Raw genomic sequence first — 25,243 nt, 5'->3', positions numbered from 1 at the left:
CCCCATTCTTCTCAACTCCGTAAGTTCAACTCCATCCTGTTCATATGCCACCTCTTCTATGAAGCCTTCTTAGATTTTTCTGGTAATGGGAAAAAATTTCTTACTCTCCTGAGCTCCCCTACTCTTCTCTCTGAAATTTTAAGTGCTCTTATCACCCTTCTCCCCAATCCTGCTCATGCTATACAACCTGTCTCAAAGAATGGCATCAACATCTTTCTCTGCCCACTAGTGCATAAACCTGGGATTGACTATAGATTCAGCCCTCCATGGCATACACCATTTCCAAGCCAAGTATTTTCATTTTCACTCTGTTTGCTTCTCTCTCCACCAACACTCCAGTTCAGCAGACTTCAGTCCAGGGTCCCTGCCCTAATCTGAACTTCTTCCAGCTCATGCTCTGCCAGTTTATCACAAACACAAATGTGACATTGTCACTCCATCAGTGAAGACTGATGGGAGTTGGTCCTCATTGAAGACTCCTTGCTGACCTCCTATCCGGAGGGCAGTGGACTGTGGAGCAGAGTGTCCCAGGGCTGAATGGGTTCATCCTTGGCATGAAGGAGGAAAATGTTAGACCCTCCCTTTATAGCTCTTTAAAAACCTTTACCTAAATTTGATATATGAGTTCCTTACATTGACTTCACAGGGTCCATGCCAGATTTTAAGCAGGGAGAAAGCCTCTTGAGGAAAGAAAGTACTTCTACTGTTGGAAGGTTTCTGCAGGCACCCACAACCTTTCTTCACTTTCAAAGCAGTTTAAACAATTTTAGTTTGAGTTAAATGATGTCATTTTCATAGAAAGAAATTCAAATGGTAGAATATAATATGGTCAGCCCTTGAAACCACATCTGGAGCCTCACGCCTAGCCAATAGTTGGGCTGAAAAACATGACCTCCATGTGCTGCCCACCTCCAGCCTTTATTTGAGAGACTAAATGAGTGAATGAGTCCATGTACAAAACTGAATCTTTGTCTTCAATGCTCCTCACAAGTGGGAAGATAACACAAAGTTAGTTAAATAAGAAAGTAAAATTGCAGAGGGTTGAAAATATAAAAATATTGAAATAGACCAGACACTAGGAAGGCAGTCATGAGAGGTTGTTTGTGGCTAAAGAAAGAGTTCTTGTCCCTGGTGAAGATTCCATTTTCTGGGCCAATGTTTTAACTTTAACTTTTACGTTAAAATTATGTAGTATCCTTCATCCACCAGTGAAGCGGATGGTAGAAGGCATATGGAAAACATGCACAAGGCAAGAGGAGGGACAGCCCCCAGCAGTTGAAACGAGCACTTCAGTTCTGACACAGTCACCCAGTGAGTGTGTGGGGGGCAGGTTGTTGGGAGAGGTCATCTGTGATGTTGGCCGACTGGGTCAAGTACTACAATACCAAGCACGTGGCAGGATTGCACTTTTCTGTATATTTCATGTTTTTTTGGCCAACAAAATGTGAACAGAAGTGACATGTGTGATTTGCTTCTGGGCAGAAGCTTTAAGAGCCTGACCAATCACACACTCCCTTTCCCCCCCCTTCTTTCTATGTTAATTGTCACTCAAGGACACTTGGGAGGAAACTTCAAAACTGGGGTTCTTGAATGAGGATGATGTCTAGTGGTACATGGCCACTCCCCCCAACCCTACCATAGGGACAGAAAATGTGAGTGAAAAATAAATGTTTGCTGTTTTAAGCCACTGAGATTTGGGAAGATGTTTGTTACTTCGGCATAACCAGGACCATGCTGACTGGTACAATCAACAGTCCCAACCTACCTTCTTCCCATGACCCCTACAGTATAAGGCTTAATGTGGACTCTAGCACCAAACTACCTGAATTTATATCTTGCTCTGCCACAGCCTAGCTGTATGACCTTAGGAAAATTACTTAGTTTCCATCCATAAAATGGCATTAATAATAGCACTGTCAGGATTAAGTGATTGGATGAATGTGGAGTGGAAAAAGTGTCTGACACAGGCAAAAAATGACTTGGTTGCTCATCACATACACGGGAACTGCAGCCCAGAAGCAAAAGGAAATAAAACTTGTCACATAGCTTGGTATGGATTCTAGGAACCAAGTGGGGCTGATGAGTCTTTACCCCCTCACCCTTGTTGCAACATAGGTACTATCTATGGCATGTGATTCTGGGCAAATGGCTTGGTCTGACCCCGAGTTTCAAGAGCTATAAAATAAAACTCTAGCAGATTGCTTCATTCACGGAGACTTTTTGTGAGCCCCGAAGGAGGTCATGGGTGTTAAAATGCTTTGCCAACTAATTGTGAGGGACTATTAAACAGCACACTGTGCTCCTGCCATTATGTAATTAACACGATACAGGGAATGCATTGGAACCTCTTAATGAAAAGGCATTTAGATTTTTTTAAATTTTCTTCTACAAGACAAACCTCATAATAAGACAGAATTTCCTTATTGTACTTTTTTTGTTTTTACCTTTCTTTTTGTTATGTCTGGGATTTGACCTAAATGAAAGATAGAAGTAAAGAGTGTAAAGTAATAATTAATCTGCAGGTATTGCTCCTTTTTGGAAAGATGACCCAGTGGTTGCACCGAACCCAGTGGTTGCACCGAACTGCAAACACACACCATGTGTTTCAAGATCAGCTCTTGAGGGGAGGACCTGTGAGCATCCTTGAAACTAAAATGAAGGAATTCTGCTCTGCCTTACAAGTCTTCTTCATTTCTGCCAAGGCAGAGCCCGAGGGATGCTTTGCTGTGCCTCATGAGCCACAGATAAAGAGAATATGGCTAGAGATACTTGCATTGTACTCTCTCTTTCCTCCCCACAAACTCTGAGCCTCTGGGAGGCAGGGGTACTTACTATCTTTGATTTCTGCTTTCCCAGACCATAGCATAGAGCTGAGCACATAGGTATAGCCAGTGCTCAAAGGTATTTACTGAATTAATGGACAAGGCTCAAAGGCTTTCTTGCTCTATGGCTCCATGTTGTCCCAGGATGCTTCTGAGAATCCCAGGAAACCACAGGGGTATCTTTGAACCTGCCGCATCTCCCCCTTCAAATAAGGCAGCTTTGCTCTCATCTGTTTCTCATGGCAGGGTTCCAGCTAAAAGTTTTTAAAGTAAAGAATGCCTTAATTATTATTAGTTTTTGCAGCTGTATGTCAAGCTGGGGACCAAAAACATAACAGTCAACCTGCAAAATAATTGAAGGTGTCATTTTTTTCCCCCATTAGAACCATTAAAGAGGAGAGTGTTTGGTATATGGTAAAACATGAAAACCCTGGGAATTTGTCTTTTGATTTCAGTGCTTCAAACAGTTCTTTTTTAGCCAATTAATCAATCTGCAGAAGGTGCTGGAGGAATGAAAGGAAGCATAATCTAGTAGCCATCATTGATCTGTGAATCAGACTCTCTCTACTGCTGAATGAATGGATGAATAAAAAGACCAAGTTCAGGGGTACCTGGGTGGTTCAGTCAGTTAAGCGTCTGAGTCTTGATTTCAGCTCAGATCATGATCTCAGGGTCGTGAGACTGAGCCCCATGTGGGGCTCTCCCCTGAGAGTGGAGCCTGCTTAAGATGCTCTCTCCCCCTCTCCCTCTGCCCAAACCCCGTCTGCACACACCCTGTGCTGTCTCTCTCTCTTAAAAAGAGAGAGAGAGAGAGAGAGAGACCAGCTTCAGCACTGGAGCAGATGGTACTGTGGGAAGAAGGATACCCAACTTCTCCACTTTGCGGGAAGAAACCAGAGTTCCAGTGTTGGCTCTATCCCTTGCTGTTTGTGGGAGCTAGAATAAACACATATATTCATTCCTCTGTCTCCTCTGCCAGTGGGAACGATATCAGCTCCTCAATGCAAATCACTCTCAAAACCACCAAAAGGCAGAGTGTGCATTGAAACAGGCCAGGATGTGAAGTTAGGCTTCTCCACTTGCTGACGGTGGCCCCTGGACTGGGTGCATGAGGCCCCAAGTCCTACTCTCTCAGGTAAAATAGGAAAGAGAACGAGTCCCTTGCAGAGCTGTTAGAATGCTTTATAAACTCATATATACAAAGCACTTCACCTGGTATATGCAATCATGCAAAAATAATAACAAGTACTAATTTTTATTAGTAATAAATTTTAACTACACATGTTGAATTGGCTAAAAAATTATAAATTGGTCACACAAACTTTTCCTGCTTAAACTGTGCCTGCATTCACTCTAATTACAACAAAACCCATTTCATATACCAGGTAGGCAGTTCCTAGGCATAAATTGGCTCCAAAAGGACCAACCAATTTATAATATAAAAAAAAAAACTTGGGTCATCCTCAGCTACCTGGAAGAAACAGTGCCTTTGAACATTCTGGAATAAAGGAGAGGGGACAGAGTTAGTTATGGAATCATCTACGATCACTGTGTCTTAACTTATCTTTAAAATAACCCTACCTACACCTTTCCCAAATGAGGAAATGGGAGTCTCAAGTATTTCCTCTCTTTAGGTCACATAGCTACAGGTGAAACAGCTAGAATTTCACCACAGATGTGTGAACCTAATCCCAACAAGTCATATTCAGAGGTATATTGATCACTGGGGTCTGATTTGGTTCCACGCTATAGGCCCACTACAGTCTCTGCCAACTAATTCCAAAGGCATCAGAATTCTTAAAATGTTCAAAAGCCGCCATGTCTTTTCCTAGCATAGAAGTTCAGTTTCACAAAGTCCTTCCTTTTGGTGGCCACAGTGATTCTGAGAGGTAGGTAACCCTAAGGGTTATAAGTTTCCATCTTACAGATGTGGGAATTGAGGATCCAAGAGAATTCAGGTGAGTCTATACCTTTTCTTTTCTTTTTTAAAATATTTTATTTATTTATATGAGAGAGAGTGAGAGAGACAGAGAGAGATGAGAAGGGGCAGGAGCAGAGGGAGAAGCAGACTCCCGCTGAGCAGGGAGCCCAATGCAAGGCTCCATCCCAGGACTCCGGGATCATGACCAGAGCTGAAGGCAGATGCTTAACCAACTGAGCCACTCAGGCACACATTGTTTTACTTTTTCTGTGTCAGGCCTTTTATGTTCATGATCTCATTGCATCCTCAGAACTATCCAATGCCACTAGAGTTCATTCACTTGTTCATTCATTCAATAAGCATCTCTTGAAGACCTCTGCAGATATAAGCAGTAAACCAAATGCACAAGTCAGGAAGTCAGTGTCCATATTCATAGAGATCCATGAGGAGGGTTTACTACACTGCACAGCTAAGAAAGCATGAGCAAGAGAGAGGCTAAGTCATCCAGTCAAGGTCATTTAAGTAATGGCCCTCATTGGTCCTCACTGTGCCAGGCTCCAAGCTGAGGGCTCTGCAGACACTTACTTGTCGGGGGCCTGCACTCCCTTTAGCACTAGACTCCTGTGTTCCGTGGAAAGTAATGGAAAGACACAATGTTGCATTCCTGTTCCAAAACAGTGTGGACCTAGTGAGAGAAACAATCTGCCCATCCATTTTCCATAACAGAGCTTTATGACCTTCTCTTTTTTTGGTAAAATAGATTTAAAAAAAAAACTGAGGTTGCCCAGATGTGTGTGTGTGTGTGTGTGTGTGTGTGTGTGGTGTCCATAAAGCATACTTCTTTAAACTCATAACTGTCTTCTTGTGCCATTGAATATTAATGTAAACCATGATACTTCAGAGTTTTCTATTCTCCTGTTTTGTAGTATGCCAAAATTTTATCTAAATATTTTTTTGCCTTTGCACATTTAGATAGTACACTGAACGGGCTTAAGGCCTTTCCCTGCCACTTACAAGCTGTATGTCACTGCTCAGAATTTACTTATCCTGTCAAAGCTTCAGGTTTTTTTCTCTGAAGAGCAGGATAAGTAGTAGTAGTATCCTCACAGGGTTTAACTGAGGTGAATCAGAAACTTTAGTCTAATGGCTGGCACAGGATGAGGCTTCACTTAAAAATAGCTTTATCAACTATTATTACTAGATAGATTCAATTTTCATCATTATAAATAACTTTGAAAAAAAATGCTGTCTATGGACTGAGGACCACTCTGATGTATCTTTAAGAGGAGAGGGGACTTGGGGCGTCTGGGTGGCTCAGTGGGTTAAAGCCTCTGCCTTTAGCTCAGGTCATGATCTCAGGGTCCTGGGATTGAGCACCGCATCGGGCTCTCTGCTCATCAGGGAGCCTGCTTCTCCCTCTCCCTCTGCCTGCCTCTCTGCCTACTTGTGATCTCTGTCTGTTAAATAAATAAATAAAATCTTAAAAAAAAAGAGGAAAGGGGGCTTTATGGATCTTATAGTAAATGGCATTTCAGAACAACATAAGAAGGGGGGTCTAACAGGGCCAGGATGAGACAAACAGTGATTGCTGGGGGAGGAAAAAAGGAGGAAAGAAGGAAGGAAGGAAATAAGGAAATAAGAAGGGAAGAAGGAAGAGAGAGAGGGAGCGAGGGAAAGAGGGAGGTGGGGAGGGAGGGAGAACATTGAGGAGTGAAGAAACAGAGCAAAAAAGAAGTACAAAACAGAGAGAGAGAGAGAGAGAGAGAGAGAGAGAGAGAGAAAGAGCAGGAGACACTAAGAGGGGGCTTGGGCATTCTTGCCTCAAATGAAGGCAGCAGAATCTCCTGTGTTTCATTCCTTGTCCTGCTATGTTGCTAGGTTGCTTGGCAGGGCAACCAGGCCACAAGAATTGAGATCTTTGCTCCAATTAACTGTTGGGGACCAGCCTGTTACTGCTTGGCATTCTGGTGTCATTCCATGACTTTTTTACAACTGCACCGAAAAGACCAGGCACTGCAATTTTCATTAAGATTCACCAAGGATGCCTTTTGAGATCATTAATAAAGATCCTGCCTGTAACGGCTCACCTTAACTCCTCTGAGCTATCAAACCACCCCGAAATAGACCCAAGGCATGTGAAGAGGAGCCACCTGCAGCCACTTCTCAATTTATTTAATGGAACTATTATTTAAGCCGATTTTAATTAATTTAATTTTACGAACAGACATGCATGAGATGGTATTAAATACTATATTAGAAATAAAGTTACACTCAATCACTTTTTTTTTTTTTTGCCATTCGTCTAGTTTACGTCATGTTTCTAAAATCAAGTATTTTGGGGGCACCTGGGTGGCTCAGTGGGTTAAAGCCTCTGCCTTCACCTCAGGTCGTGATTCCAGGGTCCTGGGATTGAGCCCCGCATAGTACTCTCTGCATAGCAGGGAGCCTGCTTCCCTTCCTCCCTCTCTCTCTCTCTCTCTCTCTCTCTGCCTGCCTCTCTGCCTACCTGTGATCTCTGTCTATCAAATAAATAAATAAAATCTTAAAAAAAATAAAATCAAGTATTTTTGATGGAATGGATTTACTATGAGGCTTACTAAAAGCTTATTATCTTGTTACTCTCAGATGTTTACTGACTTTTCGTCGCTCTCAGTATTGATTATGCTAATTTTTCAGGGATGTATGGAGACTCTTCTCAGCTGTGTGTTGACCCTTCGGCTATTGATGGCAGACTTCGGGCCATAAGAAGCAAAAAAGCAATTGTAGAAGCGTGATCCTGAGAGGCAGGGTGCCATGATTATTAAGGCCAATGGCTTTGGATTCAGATGGCTCCACATGGGTGTTCCTTGCTCTGCCACTGACTAGTTGTGTCCTCTTGCACAATTACACAAACTCGGTAAGCTCCAGGTTCCTCCTTGATAAAGGAGAGGCCAACTTCCAGAGCTTCAGTTAGTCAGGATGAACCCATAAAGCTGTACTTGTCGCTAACGGCTGCCCTAAACTATTCTGATTAGTATGTACTTTGGCAACACCTGGTTGTTCCAAATTTTCCTTACCACCCCTGCTTACCTCTTAGAATTGCTGTGAGGACTTAATGAGGTGATACACGTAAACCCTTGTCTCAGTGCGTGGCAAGTAGCATAGCAGGCGTTCCATAAACTCTAGCTACTATCATTATTTTACTGGAATAAAATAGAAACCATGAAAAAGGAACAAGCTTCTATAACTTAACTGAGCCCAATACCCCAGTGTCCAAACTCAGTCCTAAGTATGAGATTCTATGAAATACTTGTATGGTCATCAGGTACCTGCCATCTATTTGAATTCTCAAAATTGGATCTTATGATCCCCATTTAGAGAAGAGGCCACATAGGCTCGAAGAAATGATGTCACACTTGTCTCTAGCCACATACCTAAGAACAGGAAGAGGCAGAAACCAGGTGAGGTCTGCTGACTGCCGGCCAGGGGCTCCCTCCATGCACACCCTTTGCACATTCCCCAGAAGTCATCATTCAGGGTACACAGCCATGTCAGCAAGATCTAGAAATGGACTCTCTCTTCAATAAAATGGAATCCTGCCCAAAATTCTTAGAACATCGTCAACTGATATATAAGATAACCGTACTGACAAATATTTTCTTTAATTTAAATGTCCATGTATTGTTTCTTAAAGAGGCTCCCAGGCTCTCGGCTTGGAGGGAATATTATCACCGTCCCTCTTCTGCTCCACAAGCTCCTGCTCTATTCAGGGCCTGACTTCTCTTCCCTGAATTGCTACAAAAATATCTTCCAACCAGCTCTCTTCCTTCAGCATCTGCCTCCTCTCCTCTCGAGTCAACTGGAGACTGAGTTAGTTATGTCCACAGTCACCTTCTTCATGCCCCAGCTGGGTAATAACACCTCCCTACTTTAAGTCTAAGTGGGTCCCCATGGCCCAAGGGATAAAGCCATAGTTGTCTCACAAGGTCATCACTGAACTGTGCATTAACCCAGCTGTCTGAATTTAGAATTGTGATCACAAAGACCTGCTTGAAATGGCTAATATACACACGCTTACACAAATACACACGTGTGTACACACATACCTACACGCATGCACACACACACACTCAGGCACTCACGGCCACGTTCCACACATCTGTGCCTACACATGCCACATACACGCGCGATATACACACATAGACATCATTACTACATTTATATACATGCACACATGCATATGCATTTATACAAACACACAGCTTCTGCAGTTCTTAACAGAGAGGATAGGATATTCTTTATGCCTCTGTTTCCAGGAAAACACCTCTGTTTTTCAGTCAAAAAGACTACTGTAGAGATACCTCTGAAAACAAAATCTAGGGAAAACTACTTCTTTCATGCTTATTCTTCTGTCTGCCTTGACTCTTGCTCACTTGTGAATCCTGCTGGTGCTCTAAGCGGTGACAGGTGACCTCGGGGTCAGCTTGGCACCTGTCCTCACCTGCCTACGATTGCAGGAGGACCTCCATCTAATGTTCAGACTCATTTGTGACTGGGCACAGGGTCATTTTGAGTGCTTACTTGACATTTGTGCCAAAATTGTAAATCCTACCCCACAAAGAAACCACTGGAGCTCCTGAGATCTAGAGATCCCAAATCCAGATGTCATCTCACCAACAAAACACCAGCCCCTCACTGCCAGTCTGCACTCTGGGCATCAGTGTAGGACCCTAACTCTTTGAGGAAATGCCAAAAAAAAGAACAAGGAGAGACCCTGACAAGGTGGGGGATAAGGCCTCAAATAGGGACCCATCTCTGATGACAAATATTCAGGACAGCCATCCAGTCTGGGCATACCAGTCAAGAAATGGCTTATTTTCATTAGGTGACAACACACATAGTGTCATGTTATGTATGGTTCCAGACTTCATGGCTTCTCTTAAGTTTTCTAGTTGGAACAAGTGTCTTTGGGCCTGAAGAAGAAAATCACGTCTTGTGTAAGTGATGGTTAAGACTGTGATAAAGTTATGTGAATGGGATTCTCTTCTGCGCGCATTCAGGTAGAAATACTCTTTGCCAATTCTTCTGCAGGCTGCAACGCTTGACTGTAAGGATGGGAGCTCTAGAGTCTGAGCCCACTGTAACTGAAGTTGCCTCGCTCCAGAGTTCTTATGTATTCCTCTGCATTGTGTTTTGTTGTTAACTGGAAGAATTAATGCTGGACCTCCAGTCACCTACATTATAATTAAGGAGTGTTTGAGTATTAATAGACTCTGATTCATGCAGTTAAAAAAAAATACTACTGAACTGTCTTATTGTAAGAGAATAAAAGCAGCCCTTAAGCAATGGATGAGAGAAAGTCCTTGAGTCATTTCAACCTAATCACGTCTCACCTCTCACTGACCTACTCTAGAACTTGAGACAGGAGCCCTTTAATTAGACAAAATGGTCAGGAAGAATAAGTTCCCCTCCAGAGAGATAAATGATAATGTCCTAAGCATCTTAAGCATTTTGATAATCATTGTTCTTTTCTTCTGCAGTGTCATCTCTGCGGCATTTCTTCTAAACTCAAGATACAAACTCCTATGGAAAGTCTGTGGATGAACGGATAAAGAAGATGTGGTGTCTACACACACACACACACATAATAGAATATTAACCAGCTTGAAAAAAGAAGGAAATCCTTGTACACACACACACACACACACGAATATTAATTAGCTTTTAAAAATAAGGAAATCCCACCATTTGCTTCAACAAAGATGATCCTGGAGTGCATTATGCTAAATGACAGAAGCCAGACAAAGAAAGACAAATACTGTGTGTGTGCAATCTAAGAAAACCCAAAACCAAAAACCAAAAAGTCACATCCATAGAAACAAAGTAGAAGGGTGGTTGCCAGGCTTAAGGGGAATGGGGGAAATGAATGAGGTGATATGGGTCAAACGGTACAAACTTTTCATTATAAGTAAGTTCTGAGATCTGATGTATAGAATGGTGATTATAGTTAATAATTCTGTGCTTGAAATTTGCCAGAAGAGTAGATCTTAAATGCTTTCGCCAAAAAAAGAGAAAAAGATTGCTACATGAGGCAATGGATGCATTAATTGACTATATAATTTTTCTACAATGTATCAATATATCGAATCATCATACTGCACTTTAAATACATAATTTTTGTCAATTATATCACCATAAAAATAAAAATATTAAAAAGAAAGCCTGTGACAAGTTTTGCTACTTAAACTTGATTTTGATGTGGTTGATCGAAAATCACAGACCTTCAGAACTGGCGGAGACTTCAGAGGTGGCCCAATTTCATCATTTCACAGACAGCAAATCCAAGTCATCTCCCTAATGGACACTCATGGGCAAGAGAAAGACGCTCTGTGACCTGTTTATCACTGTACTTCCAGGCACTAAAATCACAGCATCTAACACTTGGTAGAGCTCCGCAGATTTTTTTTTTTTTGTTGATCTACCTACCAGTTGGCTGGTAGAATAAATTTCACACACCTAATTAGCTGTAGAATGCAAATAAGACAGCAAACCTTCTGGGCGTCAGGACCATTATCTCCCTTGAAGCTAGTTGACATATTACAATTCATCCCAGTTTTCAGGGCAAGACTCACAAGTGTCCAAATTAATAGCTAAGAAGTATCTTCAGTCTTTTCCACATACCTAGAAGGAATTCTGGGTTGGAATTTGACGGCTCCTCTCTCCACTGTTCTTACAAGTGAGAACTTCTGCATTTCTGTCAGAAAGGGGGCATGTCCTATGTCTTCTTCCACCTCTCTACTTGATCTCAGGGATAGTGATGGTGGGATTTTCATCATATCCCCCATAGCAAAGCACAATGCCATCTTGACTGGGCTCTGGTGATGTGTTGGTTCCAGAGGTGAGACCCTGAGGGTCTGCCAGGATAGCATGTCTACCCACCAGGAACGTGATATCTAGCTAAGTCTTGAAATGACCAGTATCACATCAATGAAACAAAATCATATTTAGGGAAAGAGCTTCCATCTTTTTCTTAATTAGGGGACTACACAGTCTTTCCTGATGTCAACAGACCTCTGCCCCAAACTCGAATGAAGTTGGGGATCTGTCAGCAAGTTGAAGGCATCAGGCACATTGTGTTGGTCATGGCCGCAATTGCTTACATCCCTCCTGCCCACTGCAGGATTGGTTTTGGAAGCCATCAGGCGATCTAAGCCTTCAGTGGAGGATGTGTGTGTGGGTTGCTCTTCTGCTGGTCTTTAAACCAGACTGACACAGCCAAGGATCACAAACATACCTATTAGACCACACAACCAAGGCTGAGTTCCTTAGAAGATTTTTCTGGCCTCTTAATGGCAGTATTCTTCCCTTATAAGATGAAGGCATAAGCCACAGAGAAGATTTCTGCCCATGTACCCTCTTTACTGTTTTTGCTGTGGTCAGGGAAGGCTGCAGTGCCTGGAGGCTTGATTTGGAGCTTCCTATCTGGATCTTCAAGGGGAGCTCTGACACCACTGAGCTTCTGTCTTAGAGCCACAAGCAGTCTAATTCCAAAATCCTTGACCTCATGATTAAGCTTCTATTTGCCGGATACACTGACCAAAGCCAAAGGCACTTGTCACACACTCATGAAACCAACCCTGGTGGTGGCCCTATGATGATTTCCTGTTGGCCTCAGGCTAAAACACAACGCTTATCATGGCTGAGAAGGTCTGTGAGCCCTGTCTGCTCCCAGCCTGCAATCCATCTGTCACCACTTTTTCCTCCCCAGACTCTACCAGCTGTCACTGTAGCACATCCTGACCCCCCACATGTCCAGCCACACTCTCCACTCCCCTAGGATCTAAGGTTTGCTCACCTTTTAGAAAACAGCTGAGACAGCTCTACTCTGGAGAGCCTTCTCCAGCACCCTGGCCCAAATGAGCTTTTCTTCCTCTATCTCCCTCTGCACATCCTGGGTTGGATTCATCTTAGAACTTACTGTACCATACTGAGTTTTCTCCCATTGCACTGCACTCCCTGAAGGCAATCAGCACAGTCAACTTGGTCCTTGCTGTATCCCCACAAGGACACTGGTAATACCAATATGCTGAACAAAGGAAGGTATACCAGGAACGTAATGAAGCTGGCAGGTTCATTGGTTCATACGGGAGAGTTAATGGGCATGCAGTTTTTGTGTCATAAGTCAAACAACAAACACATCATCCACCTCCAAGGACAGATGGGCAGTGTGTCTTCATGCACATTGAAGGCTTGGGTATTATGGAAGAGAAGCCAGATTACCTGATGGTTTTGATCATGCTGAGGCCCATTTCAACGCAGCAGTGGGCGTGGTCCTGGCGGGGCTCAGGAAGCCCTGAAACACAGTAGTAACAGTCCCCCAGGATTTTAATGCGAAGGCAGTGATGCTCCTGGAAGGAACAGGGTGGAGAGGAGAAGACTGAGTCAGCAGACAGGTAAGTGCTTCTGAAAGGCTTGGGAAAGCAGGCAGGGAGATCAGGCGGTCTTCACCCTGGGTGTGGGGGAACACCTACCTTTGAAATACACTTCTATCATCTTCCTAAGAGGTGGGTGGGGTACCCTAAATAAGAGTTTGAAGGGCTCAGAGGTAGAATAGAGTCACAGAAAAACACTGGAGTTTGAGCTCAACAAATACAGGGCTGTATCCCAGCTCTGCCACCTACTAACCTTCTGATGAACACCCATCGGGTGGGCAGGCCTGGCCAAGAGTGGGCATTTAAAACACATGTTCAGTGTTCCCCTGTGAATCCTGCTCATCAATGTCTTTTTTTCACAGGACAGATCTTTGAATTAATAGTTTTTAGTAGTCTTAGCTCAAGAATAAGCAATTAAAAGTACAAATCACCCAGGGATGCCTACTATTTCAACTCTGTTTTAGACCCTTTCCCAACTAAGGTACTGACACTTTAAGAAGAGGGTCTGACTCTGTCTCACATATCATTTTCTTCATGTGTGAGTTCATATGTTTATTCATTGAAAAAAATGTCAATAGGGAACTATGATTAAATCAAGCATTATCCCTGACATGAAATTATTAATAACCTCTCTGATGCACCCTATATTAAAGTGTTAACCTCACAACAAGCCTATCAAGTAGATACAATTTTTATCCTCATTAAGGTAAGGGTAGTACCTTCAGTACCTCATAGGTAGGGAGGATGGCACAGATGTTTGACAGATTCACAGTCTTGAGGACACGATTCTTATGGAGTCTCAAAGAACAACAAGCACCAGGGAAAAGGTGCGTTTTCACGCTGGGTGGGAAAGAGTTTGGATGATGCAGGTTTTCCAGGAAAGAGACCTTCAGACAGCATAACGTAGGGACTAAGAGCACTGGCTAAAGAGTCACATGGCACTGGATTAAATCCTATGTCCCTACAGCTAACTTCTCTTCTGATCCTCAGTTGCCTCATCAGTAAAATGGTAAAAGAATGGGACCTCGTCTTTGACTGTGAGGATGGTAAGATGAGGTGTGTGGAGGTTTAATATGGGGTCCAGCAGACAGGGTACTACATCAGTGTCTACTGTCTCTGTGATGAGGAGTGGGACTCTTGACCCAGTTTTCCCACATTTGTCTGTGATCGCGGGCAGATGACTTTCTCTTTTGGCTTCCTTGGTTACATGGGTGGAACTGAACGACCTCTGAGATGCATCCCAGATCGGAAGTCCTAAAAGCTTACAGGGTTTGTGAGTGCAAGTTTCTCCCTGGGGGAGCAGGATCCAAGGACAGAGGAGAGGAGGCATGCACAGGGACACAAGCAGCACAGTGGACACCTTGTCCTGCCAACCTAGATAGCACCATGATGGTTTCCTGATTGGATCAGGGGATTCAGTCATTGTGTTTGGGTAACAAATGAATGAAATCATTCTCACAATACAAAACACAAATATCAGACAGAGAAAAGAGAAAAAGAACTGGCACAAGTGCTTTCCCGCCTGGATCAGATTGGCAGGATGTTGCCAACCTTCCCAAATGGGCTCAGATGCAGTCTTCAGAACTCTGATGGCATGCACAGCTGTCCCAAGGTTATTTTTGGGAGCTTGTGGTTCCTGTCTTTTGGCTGCTTTGTTGCAGCTAATTTTGCAAGAGACCTTCTAATGGGGGGTCTGATCAATAAGGGAAGCTCCAGACCTTCAGCTGTGTCTCCCTAAGACCCCTAGTATATGGCTGGAACAGAGCCAGAGAGTACTTGGCCTACAGTTCCTGGCATTTTCCAGATCTGTGGCATGTATGGGACAGTTTTAAAAACAAAGCAAAACAAGAAGGCCCAAGGGACTGCTATAAAGTTCAATTTTGTATTTTGCCAAAGAGAAGTATGAAAAATCCATCAACAAACAAACAAAAAAACCCCAAGTACCATCCACTATGCCCATGACTTCATGAAAGAAAGGGCATTTTTTTGTTTAAGAAAGAGCATTTTTAACACCTAAAAAGTAAAAAAGACATTCTTAAAAGAACATTTTTGGAACTAAATAAAATTATCATAAAAACTCAGTACATTGCAGACAACTATGTGTATATTTTATCTCATGGCCACAAATTGAACTTCCTGATATTTGATTATGAAAGAGCATTTGAGAACCACTGATAAAATAAGTCAGACTGAGATTTTGCTGAGAACACTGAGGCTGAGACTCAGTAGGTGCATTCAGTCAAACACACTCTTGGGGGCAGAAACTGCTCTGAGTGACTCAAGCTAATGGAAGTCTGGAGCGCTGAGGGCTGGCACTGGGGAGGAAAGAGGGGAAGGGTAGAGAGGACATGCTTTAGTCTAAGAATCCAACATCTGGATTCTGGTCACATTTACCAGCTGTTTGACCTTGGCTGAATCACTGACATCACTGAGATGAGAGTTTCAATTCCCCATCTAGGAAATGTGTCAAAGTAACCCACCGTGTTCTTAATACATAATAAAGTAAGCATGACCATCAGTTAGAATGGTAGCAATGACTACAAACACCTGGAAACAGCCATCCCAATGTTCAGATCTTTCTTCTTTTGAGTCTTGTCGTAATAGCCCCGAACAAGGAGGACAGGTAGGATTTACACCTGTCTTTATATATGAAGATTTTCATATGAGAGATAGGAAATAATGTGGAAAATTTCCTGTGCTACAGATAAGCTGGCTAAAAGTAATGATATGGCAAGATTTTATTTTTTTTTTGTGGCTCAGTTTTTACACACACACACACACACACACACACACACAGATCTTCTTTATCCACTCATCAGTTGATGGATACTTAGGCTGTTTCCATAATTTGGCTGTTGTAAATAATGACGCTATAAACATTGGGATACATTTATCCTTTTGAATTAGTATTTTTGCTGGATTTGGAGGTAATTCTATTTTTAACTTTTTGAGGAAACTCCATACTATTTTCTAGAGTGGGTGTGTCAGTCTGCATTCCTACCAACAATGCATGAGGGTTCCCCTTTCTCCACATGCTCACCACCATCTGTTGTTACTTGTGTTGTTGATTTTAGCCATTCACACAAGTGTGAGATGATATCTCATTGTAGTTTTGATTTGCATTTTCCTGATGATGAGTGATGTTGAGCATCTTTTCATGTGTCTGTTGGCCATCTGCATGTCTCCTTTGGAATAATGTCTAGTCACATCATCTGCCCATTTTTTAATTGGATTATTTATTTTTTTGAGTGTTGAGTTTTATAAGTCCTTTATATATTTTGGATACTCATCCTTTATCTCATATGTCATTTATAAATATTTTATTCCATTCTATAGGTTATCTTATGGTTTTGTGGATTTTTCCTTTGTTTTGCAGAAGGCTTTTCTTTTGATAACTGTTGAATGGATAAAGAAGAGGTGGCACACACACACACACACACACACACAGAGGAATATTACTCAGCCATAAAAAGAATGAAATCTGACTTGCACATGAATGGAACTAGAGAGTGTAATTCTAAGCAAAATAAGTCAGTCAGAGAAAGACAAATACCATATTACTTCATTCATGTGGAATTTAAGAAGCAAAACATATAAGCAAAGGGGAAAAAGAGAGAGGAGAGAAACCAAGAAACAGACTCTTGATTGTAGAGAAGAAACTGATGGTTACCAGAGTGGGGGAGGAGTGTGGGGTTAGTGGTGAACTAGGTGATGGGGATTAAGGAGTGCACGTGGGATGAGCACTGGGTGATGTATAAAGTTGCCGAATCACTGTATTGTATACCTGAAATTAATATCACACTGTATGTTAACTAACTGGAATTTAAATAAAAACTTAAAAAAAGTGTTATGGGCTGCATATGATATTCATCAACTCTTAATCAGTGATTTTCCATGAAAATAGATATAAGAGAATTTTGGAAAAACTTAAGTAGGGAAAAGAAGTAATATTTATTGAGCATTTACTATGTGCCAGGAGATGTGTTAACTGCATTCCATTTAGCTTGGTGAGTCTTCATGAGCACACTTTGATCATGTGCCATTTCACAGACGGCTTAAGTAAGCGAAGATCACAAAGCAAATAAGAGACAGCGCTGGAACTCGCACCTATGTCTGTCTACCTTTGCTGAGCTCCACGCTCTTTCTCCAGGAAACTGAAGACATGATGACAGAGTCCAGAATGGTAGCTCTCCTGACAGAAATGTGTTTTGGACACAAATGGTGTAAAATGCTTTACCATCCTTCTGGAGGAGACACACATAATGGGGTGAATGTGTCTGTGCCCAGGGTCCATTTTTTTTTATAAACAAAGGTGAGGCTGGCAGCCTCTTTGAAAAACTTTGAGCCCCACACAAATGGGGTGTGTGTGTGTGTGTGTGTGTGTGTGTATAAACACACATGTGTTTCATGTGTATATATACATGAAAGACCTGTCTGATCTGTCAAGTTCTGTCAATTTGCAGGCACGTTTTTCTGATCAGTTCCTGTGAACTGTCAGATGACCTGACAGTAACATCCAAGCAACTTCTTTTTACCAGAAACTGCTTCAGGAAGTTTATATTAAGGAAGCAGGTTGCTTTGAAAAAAAGATACTGAAAAAGAAAAATAAAGTAGGGTGAGGGTCTTCTTGCAGATTTTATTGAGTGAGCCTTAATATAATCCTTTTCTTCCCATCTCGATGGCTGTGATATGGTATAACGATTTTGGAAGTTTATGAAATCATGTTGATCATAGATGATAATGAAATAATAAGAGCACCAAATTATCAAAGACGGTTATATTGTTGAGGAGGGATAGGATTACAAGGATGTATACTTGCTGCATTTTCTATACTTTTGATGTTTGAATTTTACGTAATGAGTAAGTATGGTTTTAGTAATCAGAAAAAAGTCAATAAAAAGTGAAAGGCTGTGGGATGCCAGATGAGCATCTGCCTTCTGCTCAGGTCATGATTCCATGACCAGTCTGGGATCTGGCTCCTTGCTCAGTTGGGAGCCTGCTTCTCCCTCTGTCCCTCCCCCACATTTGCTCTTTCTTGCTCTCTCTTTGACAAATAAAATAAAATCTTTAAAAAAATATGAAAGATTCTCAGAACAAAAACATGTATTTCTTAAAAAGCTATATTAGAAACCGTAACAATTTTATGAGTCTATTTAATTGTAATTACACAAGTGACATGAATATATTGTCCTAGTAGATAAATCCCCCTGGGCAGTCGCTCCTCCTCAGTCACAAGGCCGCCTGGAAGCCTGGCTCCCTTCCCCACCTCAGAGGCTGCTTTGCATCCAAATGTACCTTACGTGTTTATATATATGTACTATTTTTCATGCGCAACAGCCATATTCTAAACATCTATATTATGTATGTTATATAACATGAACACATAAATGTATTATATGCGTATGGATCTGAGAAATGCTTTTTTCAGGCAAAACAGGTCTTGAATTTCTATGTCAGTACAAAAATGGCTAGCTCATTCTTTTTAATCTGTTTATTCACTTTCCATAGTGCTGGATTTATTTCTTCCTGCAATAATTTAGGTTACTTCTAGTTTGTCAGAAATTTAAAATAAGGTTTAAGATGTAATTGTGTCAACTGTGTAATCGTAAATATGTTCCTTGTCTTATAATTTTGAAGCCTTTATAATAGTATGCAAATTCTTCATTCCTGATTCCGATGGGGGAGGGGTAGGCAGAGATTATTAAAAAAAAAAAAAAGAAAATCAAAGACAGAAAGCTACAAAATTTGCCAAGGGCACTATCAAGGGTCAAAAAACAAAAACAGGGGCGCCTGGGCGGTTCAGTTGGTTAAGCATCTGCCTTAGGCTCAGGTCATGATCCCAGGGTCCTGGGATTGAATCCCCTCATCGGTCCACTTGCTCAGCAGGGAATCTGTGTCTTCCTCTCTCTCCCTCTCCCCCTCCCCCCATTCATGGGCTCTCTCTCTATCTCAAATAAATAAATAAAATCTTAAAAAAAGAAAAAGAAAACAAACAAACAAAAGCTCTATTCTGAACAGCCTGAACCACAAGGGCTCTCGGGAGTTCAATCAAACTAAAAGGAATTTTTAGAGGAAGCTTTGAAGTTTCCTGCGTTTCAATAATGCCATAGAGAAACAGGTACAGTGTGTGAAATTCACATGCAGCATGAATCCTCTCTGATATGCAATGTAAACAAAATCTACAGCGAAAAATCATGGTGAGGCAGAGAGAGAATTTTTATAAAGCCACAGAATTCTGATGCTAAAAAGGGCCCTTTCTAAAACCCTTTTATACAGAAGCAGAGTTTAACACTGTTGGTTAAAACCCTGAAAGTAGGTTTCCTCATTTCCAGGTGTGTGTTATTCCCACACTCACGACATATAGCACAGTGCACAATACCGAGCACACCACACCAATACCGAGCAGGTACTCAGATGCAAATCTGAATGGCTCTCCTTGGAGGCAGGCAGCCTTAAATTCGGACATTGGGATGCTCTGAAAAATGAACTCCCACTTGATGTGGTTGCACGGGACTCTCTCGAGAGCCTGGTGAAGTTGGCACTGATAGAAACACACTTTACAAAGAAGGAAATTAAGGCATGCCTGTTTGGACCTAAAGCCCACTCTGAAACACAGTGTGACAATGATGTTCTTCTGCAACTTGCATGCTTTAGGACTAGGACTCTGGGTTTTGAGAGCAAATGTCCATCTCCTTTAGACTGTTCTCTCGAGCCAGCTGAAAAATAAAGATAGTGTCCTATTGGCTAAAAACAAAGCTGTTAGGTTAGGCCAAACAAAATGGCGGTCCAGTGGATTACTGGCTCTTAAGAACAGGCTAATTCGTTTCAGATGGCTGGAGTTGGCTGGGAAGCTGCAGGCAGCCATGACTGCCTGAACCAAACTGAGGCTGCAGCTGGGTGGCGCCTGGCCACATGAGGAGGACGTAACGGAGGGAGGGGCCAGAAAACAGATAAAAAAGGTTTTGGCTTAACTGTCACTCAACCAGCTATCACGCAATTGGGAAAATTAATCTGACAAACCTCCCATCCGAGATCTGTAAATAACTAACATTGCTCCCTAGAAGTTGCGGGTCTTGAGGGTCCAAGCCAGGGAAAAGGAAGCAGGGCAGGAGATATTGGGGAGAAGCCTGAGTTCTCCTCTCCTTAATTTCACATGCAGTCCCTCACTCCTACAAAAGACTAGAAGGGAATTAAATTCAACTCACATGAGCCAGTCGATCAAATCTGGCAAAGAGCTCGTTGAGCATCCGGACCAGCTCCTGGGCAGACAAGGTCGTGGAGAGGTTGGTAAATCCTTTAACATCTGCAAAAAGAATACTAGACAACAGGGGAGGGATGGGGTGGGGAGAAAGCATATTAATATTTTACTCCATCCTGGAAGACATCAACACCATCCAAATAACTCAACCGTGGCCTGAGATTCTAGCTCTCCCTGCCATGAGAGTCAGGAGGAATGTGTCAGTATTTAACAAATATCTCAGCAGACAGAGTCCACCCAGGGGTTCAGGAAGGACAAAGGGGCAAAGGAAAGCCCTTCTTCCTGTGCAGGACCATGGAGTGTGGACAATGCAAACAACCCCAAAGGGAATTTTTCACTATGAACAGATCAGTTTGTTGTGGAAAGCAAAATGAAGCTTTATGAATTACCTATTTTCACAATGAACAACAATGCAGATGCCGTGAACACAGTGTGAAATTAAAACAGGGAACAAAGAATTTAAAAAAAAAAAAATCTCTTTCTCTCCAGCAAATGACATACCTAAAATTGCAGGAAAATAGAAGGCATTTTTCAAAAATTATGGGACTAGGTAGCAGAGCTGGGAGACCTCAGGCAGAATAGTTCATGGCCTAAAACTCTCACATTGACTAAGGATTTAAGTGAGGTGAGGTCATAGCTCTGCATATGTTTGGCATAAAGGAAGGGGGTAGTGCTTGAAAGCCTTCTGAAAGCAAAGCACTGTATGAACACTGCTTTAGTTCGTCCACCCAGTGAGGATGTGAGGATGCCACTCCACCGTGAAGATGAACAAACTGGGGCTCAGAGAGGCAAGGAGACTTGCCTAATAGTCCCCACAAAGCACGTGGCAGAGTTGGGGTTGTCCACTTAAACTGTAGGGCAGTGCTCCATCCCACCTCACCGCACCAGCTCAGAGACCCAGGCCAGAGTGGAGGCCCCTCTGTGTGGAGCAAAACGAAGCCTCGTGCCCTGTTGGTATGAATGCAAACTGGTGCAGCCACTGTGGAAAACAGCATGGAGTCCTCAAAAAATTAAATGATCCAGTAATTTCACAACTGGGTATTTATCCAAAGAACAGGAAAACATTAATTTGAAAAAAATATAGACCCTTATGTTTATTGCAGTATAATTTACAATAGCCAGATTATAGAAGTAGACCAAGTGTCCATCAGTGAATGACTGGATAAAGAAGATGTGGTGTATATATGCAATAGGACATTATTCAGCCCTTAAAAAGAATAAAATCTTGCCATTCACAATGACATGGTTGGAGCTGTAAAGTATATTGCTAAGTGAAATATGTCAGTTAGAGAAAGACCAATACCATATGATCTCCCTCTTATGTTGAACTCAAGAAACAAACAAACAAAAAATGAGCAAAGGGGAAAAAGAGTGAGAGACAAACCAAGAAACAGACTGTTAACCATAGAGAACAAACTGGTGGTCACCAGAGGGGCGGTGGGTGGGGGATGGGTGAAATAGGTGAAGAAGATTAAGAGTCCATTTACTGTGATGAGTACTGAGTCATGTATAGAATTGTCGAATCACTGTATTGCATGCCTGAAACTAATATAACACTGTGTGTTAACTATATTGGAATTAAAATTTAAAAAGAACATAAAAAACAGCAGAGACACTTTTCGTGTTGTACCATCTTTGAAGTTAGGATACCATCTTAGCAGTGTGCCAATTTTTTGTTTTTATTTTTCTTAGTGTTGCATAAAATAATGGTGAGTCTTATAATCAATGTAACTTAGTTTTAATGAGATAGGTTAATTAGCCAGAAGACATTGTAGAATGTATGTTGACTTACACTGGTTACCAACCTCAGTATTTGGTGGTTCTTAAATTTATCTCCATTATAAACCCTTTTAAGAATCTGATAGAGGCTATGAATTCTCTCTCTTAAAAATGCACAAGTACTCACAATTTTACACTTCATCTCAAGGAATTTGCACCTTCCCTGAAACCCATTTATGGACTGATTAGGAATCCTCTGGCCCTGATTTAAAAAAAAAAGAAAAAAAAAAAAAGAAACAACAACGACAACTGTTGCTTGAATTAATTATGTAATGCCTCGCCTGGGTGGCTCAGTTGGTTGAGCAGCTGCCTTCGGCTCAGGTCATGACCCCAGCGTCCTGGGATCAAGTCCCACATCGGGCTCCTTGCTCAGCAGGGAGCCTGCTTCTCCCTCTGCCTCTGCCTGCCATTCTGTCTGCCTGTGCTCACTCTCTCTCCCTCTCTCTCTCTGATAAATAAATAAAATCTTTAAAAAAAATAAATAAATAAAATAAAAATTAAAAAAAAGAAACAACAACGACAACTGTTGCTTGAATTAATTATGTAATGCCTCTACTATTTTAGCAAATATTTGCACATCTACCATGTGTCTAGCTACACATTGTACTAGGGAGTTTGATTAAATGATTAAAAAAAGATGCAGTGTGTGTCCTCAAGATACTCATAGTGTAGGGACTGAGGTTGGCCAGACAACGAGAAAGACAGAAACAACACAGGAGATGAATACAGCACCCCTCCTTATCAGGGAATGGTGGGGTAGGGGATTCCTGAACCTACAGATAGTACTGAACTCTATAGAGACTGTTTTTTTCCCCCCTATACATGCATATGATGGAGTTTAATTTCTAAGTTAGGCACAGCAAGAGATTAACAATAATAGTAATTAAATAGAACAATTGTAGCAATATACTGTAACAAAAGTTATGTGACTACAGTCTCTCTCTGAAAACATCTGTACCCACTGTTCTTGTGTTGAGAGATGATAAAATACCCACATAATCCGATGAAGAGAGAGGGGAATCACATTAGCCTTCTAGTGTGAGGCTACTCTTTACCTTCTGACATTGAGTCAGAGGAGGGTCATCTGCTTCTGGACTGCCATTCTGGACTGCCAGAGGAGGGTCATCTGCTTCTGAACTGTGGAAAACTGAAACCATGCATAACAGGGAGGCCACTGTAATCTGACAGAAGGACACACTGGGGGATGACCAGTCACAGAGGATCAAGAATTTCCTGATACAGCAAAGTCTCAGCTGAGTTTTGAAGGACCTGTGTGACCAGACAGATGGGAAAGTGAGTAGGATGGGCGGTCTGAGCAGAGCGATTGGCACCTGTTAGGGGCAGGTAGAAGTGGGGAAATGTACCACAGATCTGCAAGAATTCAAGAGTAGCTGGTTGGAGGGTAGCACTGAGCAACAGGGTAGAGAAAAGAAGGGAGAGAAAAAATGTGTGTGTTAGAGATGTGGGGTAGGGCAATGTTGGAAATGGGCTGGTAAGCCAGATTCAAGAATACAGAAATACACTTTGTCTGGAAAGTGTTGGAAACCCAGTGAAGGGGTATAAGCATGGGCCCGAGGCCTTTAGATTTCTAGTGTATACAGTTTCCTCTGGGCAAGTAAGTCTACAGTCACTGTCCTGTATGAGATTCCAGTAGCACAACATCTTCCCAATACATAGGACCAAATGCATGAGATTTGAGTCCGGACAGCTCAGAGTTCAGAGCCCAGCTCACCACTTACGAATACCAGGACTTTGGGTAACTTTCTGAACTTCTCTAAGCTTGATTTGTGAGCCGAAGGTAATTCTAGTACCTGCCTTGTTGGTGGATAACAAGTGCTTATTAGTACAGTTCCTGGCACAGTAGGTTCTCCGTAAGTGTGTTAGTTCTTTTTATTATTTCACAAAAATGTACTAGAATTGAATGATTGCATTTGAGAGATAATGAGAGAAGAGAGGTATCAGAGGATAAAGTATGACCAGTGATTAGATCATTTGTTACCTACAGCTGAAAGAATTCCTAACTTTCGACACAAATGGGAATAAGAGGAGCAACAGCATTTACAGAGTATCTACTGTGCACTGTCCTAAGGTTAATCCAAAGGATTAACCTGTTGGTTCCTCATAACAATCCATGAGGTAGGACCTACTGTGACCATCTCCATTTTACAGATAAGGGCACTGAGACCTTAGTAACTTGACCATGGACATGAAAAGCTAGGATTTGAACCAGGCAGCCTGGCTTTGGAATCTGTACTCTATCACTCTGGTATGGTACATTTGAAGTAAGGATGGTCTTTGTCATGGCAGGTGGAAGTAGAAGGGTCATCTAGTCCAATCCACTCAATAGATCCATTCACCCAAAGCTATTAATATCTATCTGTTTATTCTAAGAACATTTCATTCATTCATTCAGTGGTTAATTAGTGGAATGCCTACTTGTGCAAGGTGGTTGAATGACATTGGTGAGTAGATAGAACCATCACAGCCCTTATGGGGCATGCAACTTACTTAAAGGAGAAATGGATATGCAGAGACCAAAGGTCAAAAGAGTTTCAGATATGCTCAGTGATCCAATATCATCAAATTTTTTGTGGTCTCCTGTACTTCATGCAATGGTGTCTGAACCAATGGTGTCTGAACAAGTGGTGAGTTCCAGGTCAGATCTCTTGACTCTAGGTATGAACTTAGAACTTCCCATGGTAATCATCTTAGAGTATATTCATTTTAGCATGTATTAAAGATACCATGTTAATTTTCAAATCTAATTTGCTTATATAAATTTTTTATTTGGCTAAAAATAAGTGTTACTACCTAATACACACTCTGCAAATAGACTTCAAGAAAGCTTTAGCACAGTTCTAAAGAATTGTTAGGAACATGGGTCCTGGGTAGATACTTTTTCCTATCTGTGTGCCCTTGGGAAGTTTATTTAACCTCTCTGAGCTTCCATTTTCTTATTTATTTATTTTTTTTTGCAATATAACCTCAAAGTTATATTACTGCTTAATATAATATGTTTGTTTTTTTTCCAATTTATTTATTTTCAGAAAAA

General features: G+C 41.8%; 1 protein-coding gene across 1 annotated transcript in view; it reads right to left on the bottom strand.

The window, feature by feature from the left end:
- Positions 1 to 25,243, bottom strand: part of ADCY8 (adenylate cyclase 8) — a 217,319-nt gene that overhangs the window by 106,899 nt on the left and 85,177 nt on the right. The window contains exons 4-5 of the mRNA XM_044244935.1: positions 20,360 to 20,471; positions 13,003 to 13,130 (exon numbers count right to left, since the gene is read on the bottom strand). Coding sequence (XP_044100870.1) covers positions 13,003 to 13,130; positions 20,360 to 20,471 — 240 coding nt within the window. The remainder of the gene's footprint in view (positions 1 to 13,002; positions 13,131 to 20,359; positions 20,472 to 25,243) is intronic.

This window comes from Neovison vison, chromosome 4, assembly GCF_020171115.1.
Source record: "Neovison vison isolate M4711 chromosome 4, ASM_NN_V1, whole genome shotgun sequence".
Lineage (NCBI taxonomy): Eukaryota > Metazoa > Chordata > Mammalia > Carnivora > Mustelidae > Neogale > Neogale vison.
Note: the sequence above shows the minus strand (reverse complement) of the source record. Positions and strands in the feature narration are given on the sequence as shown.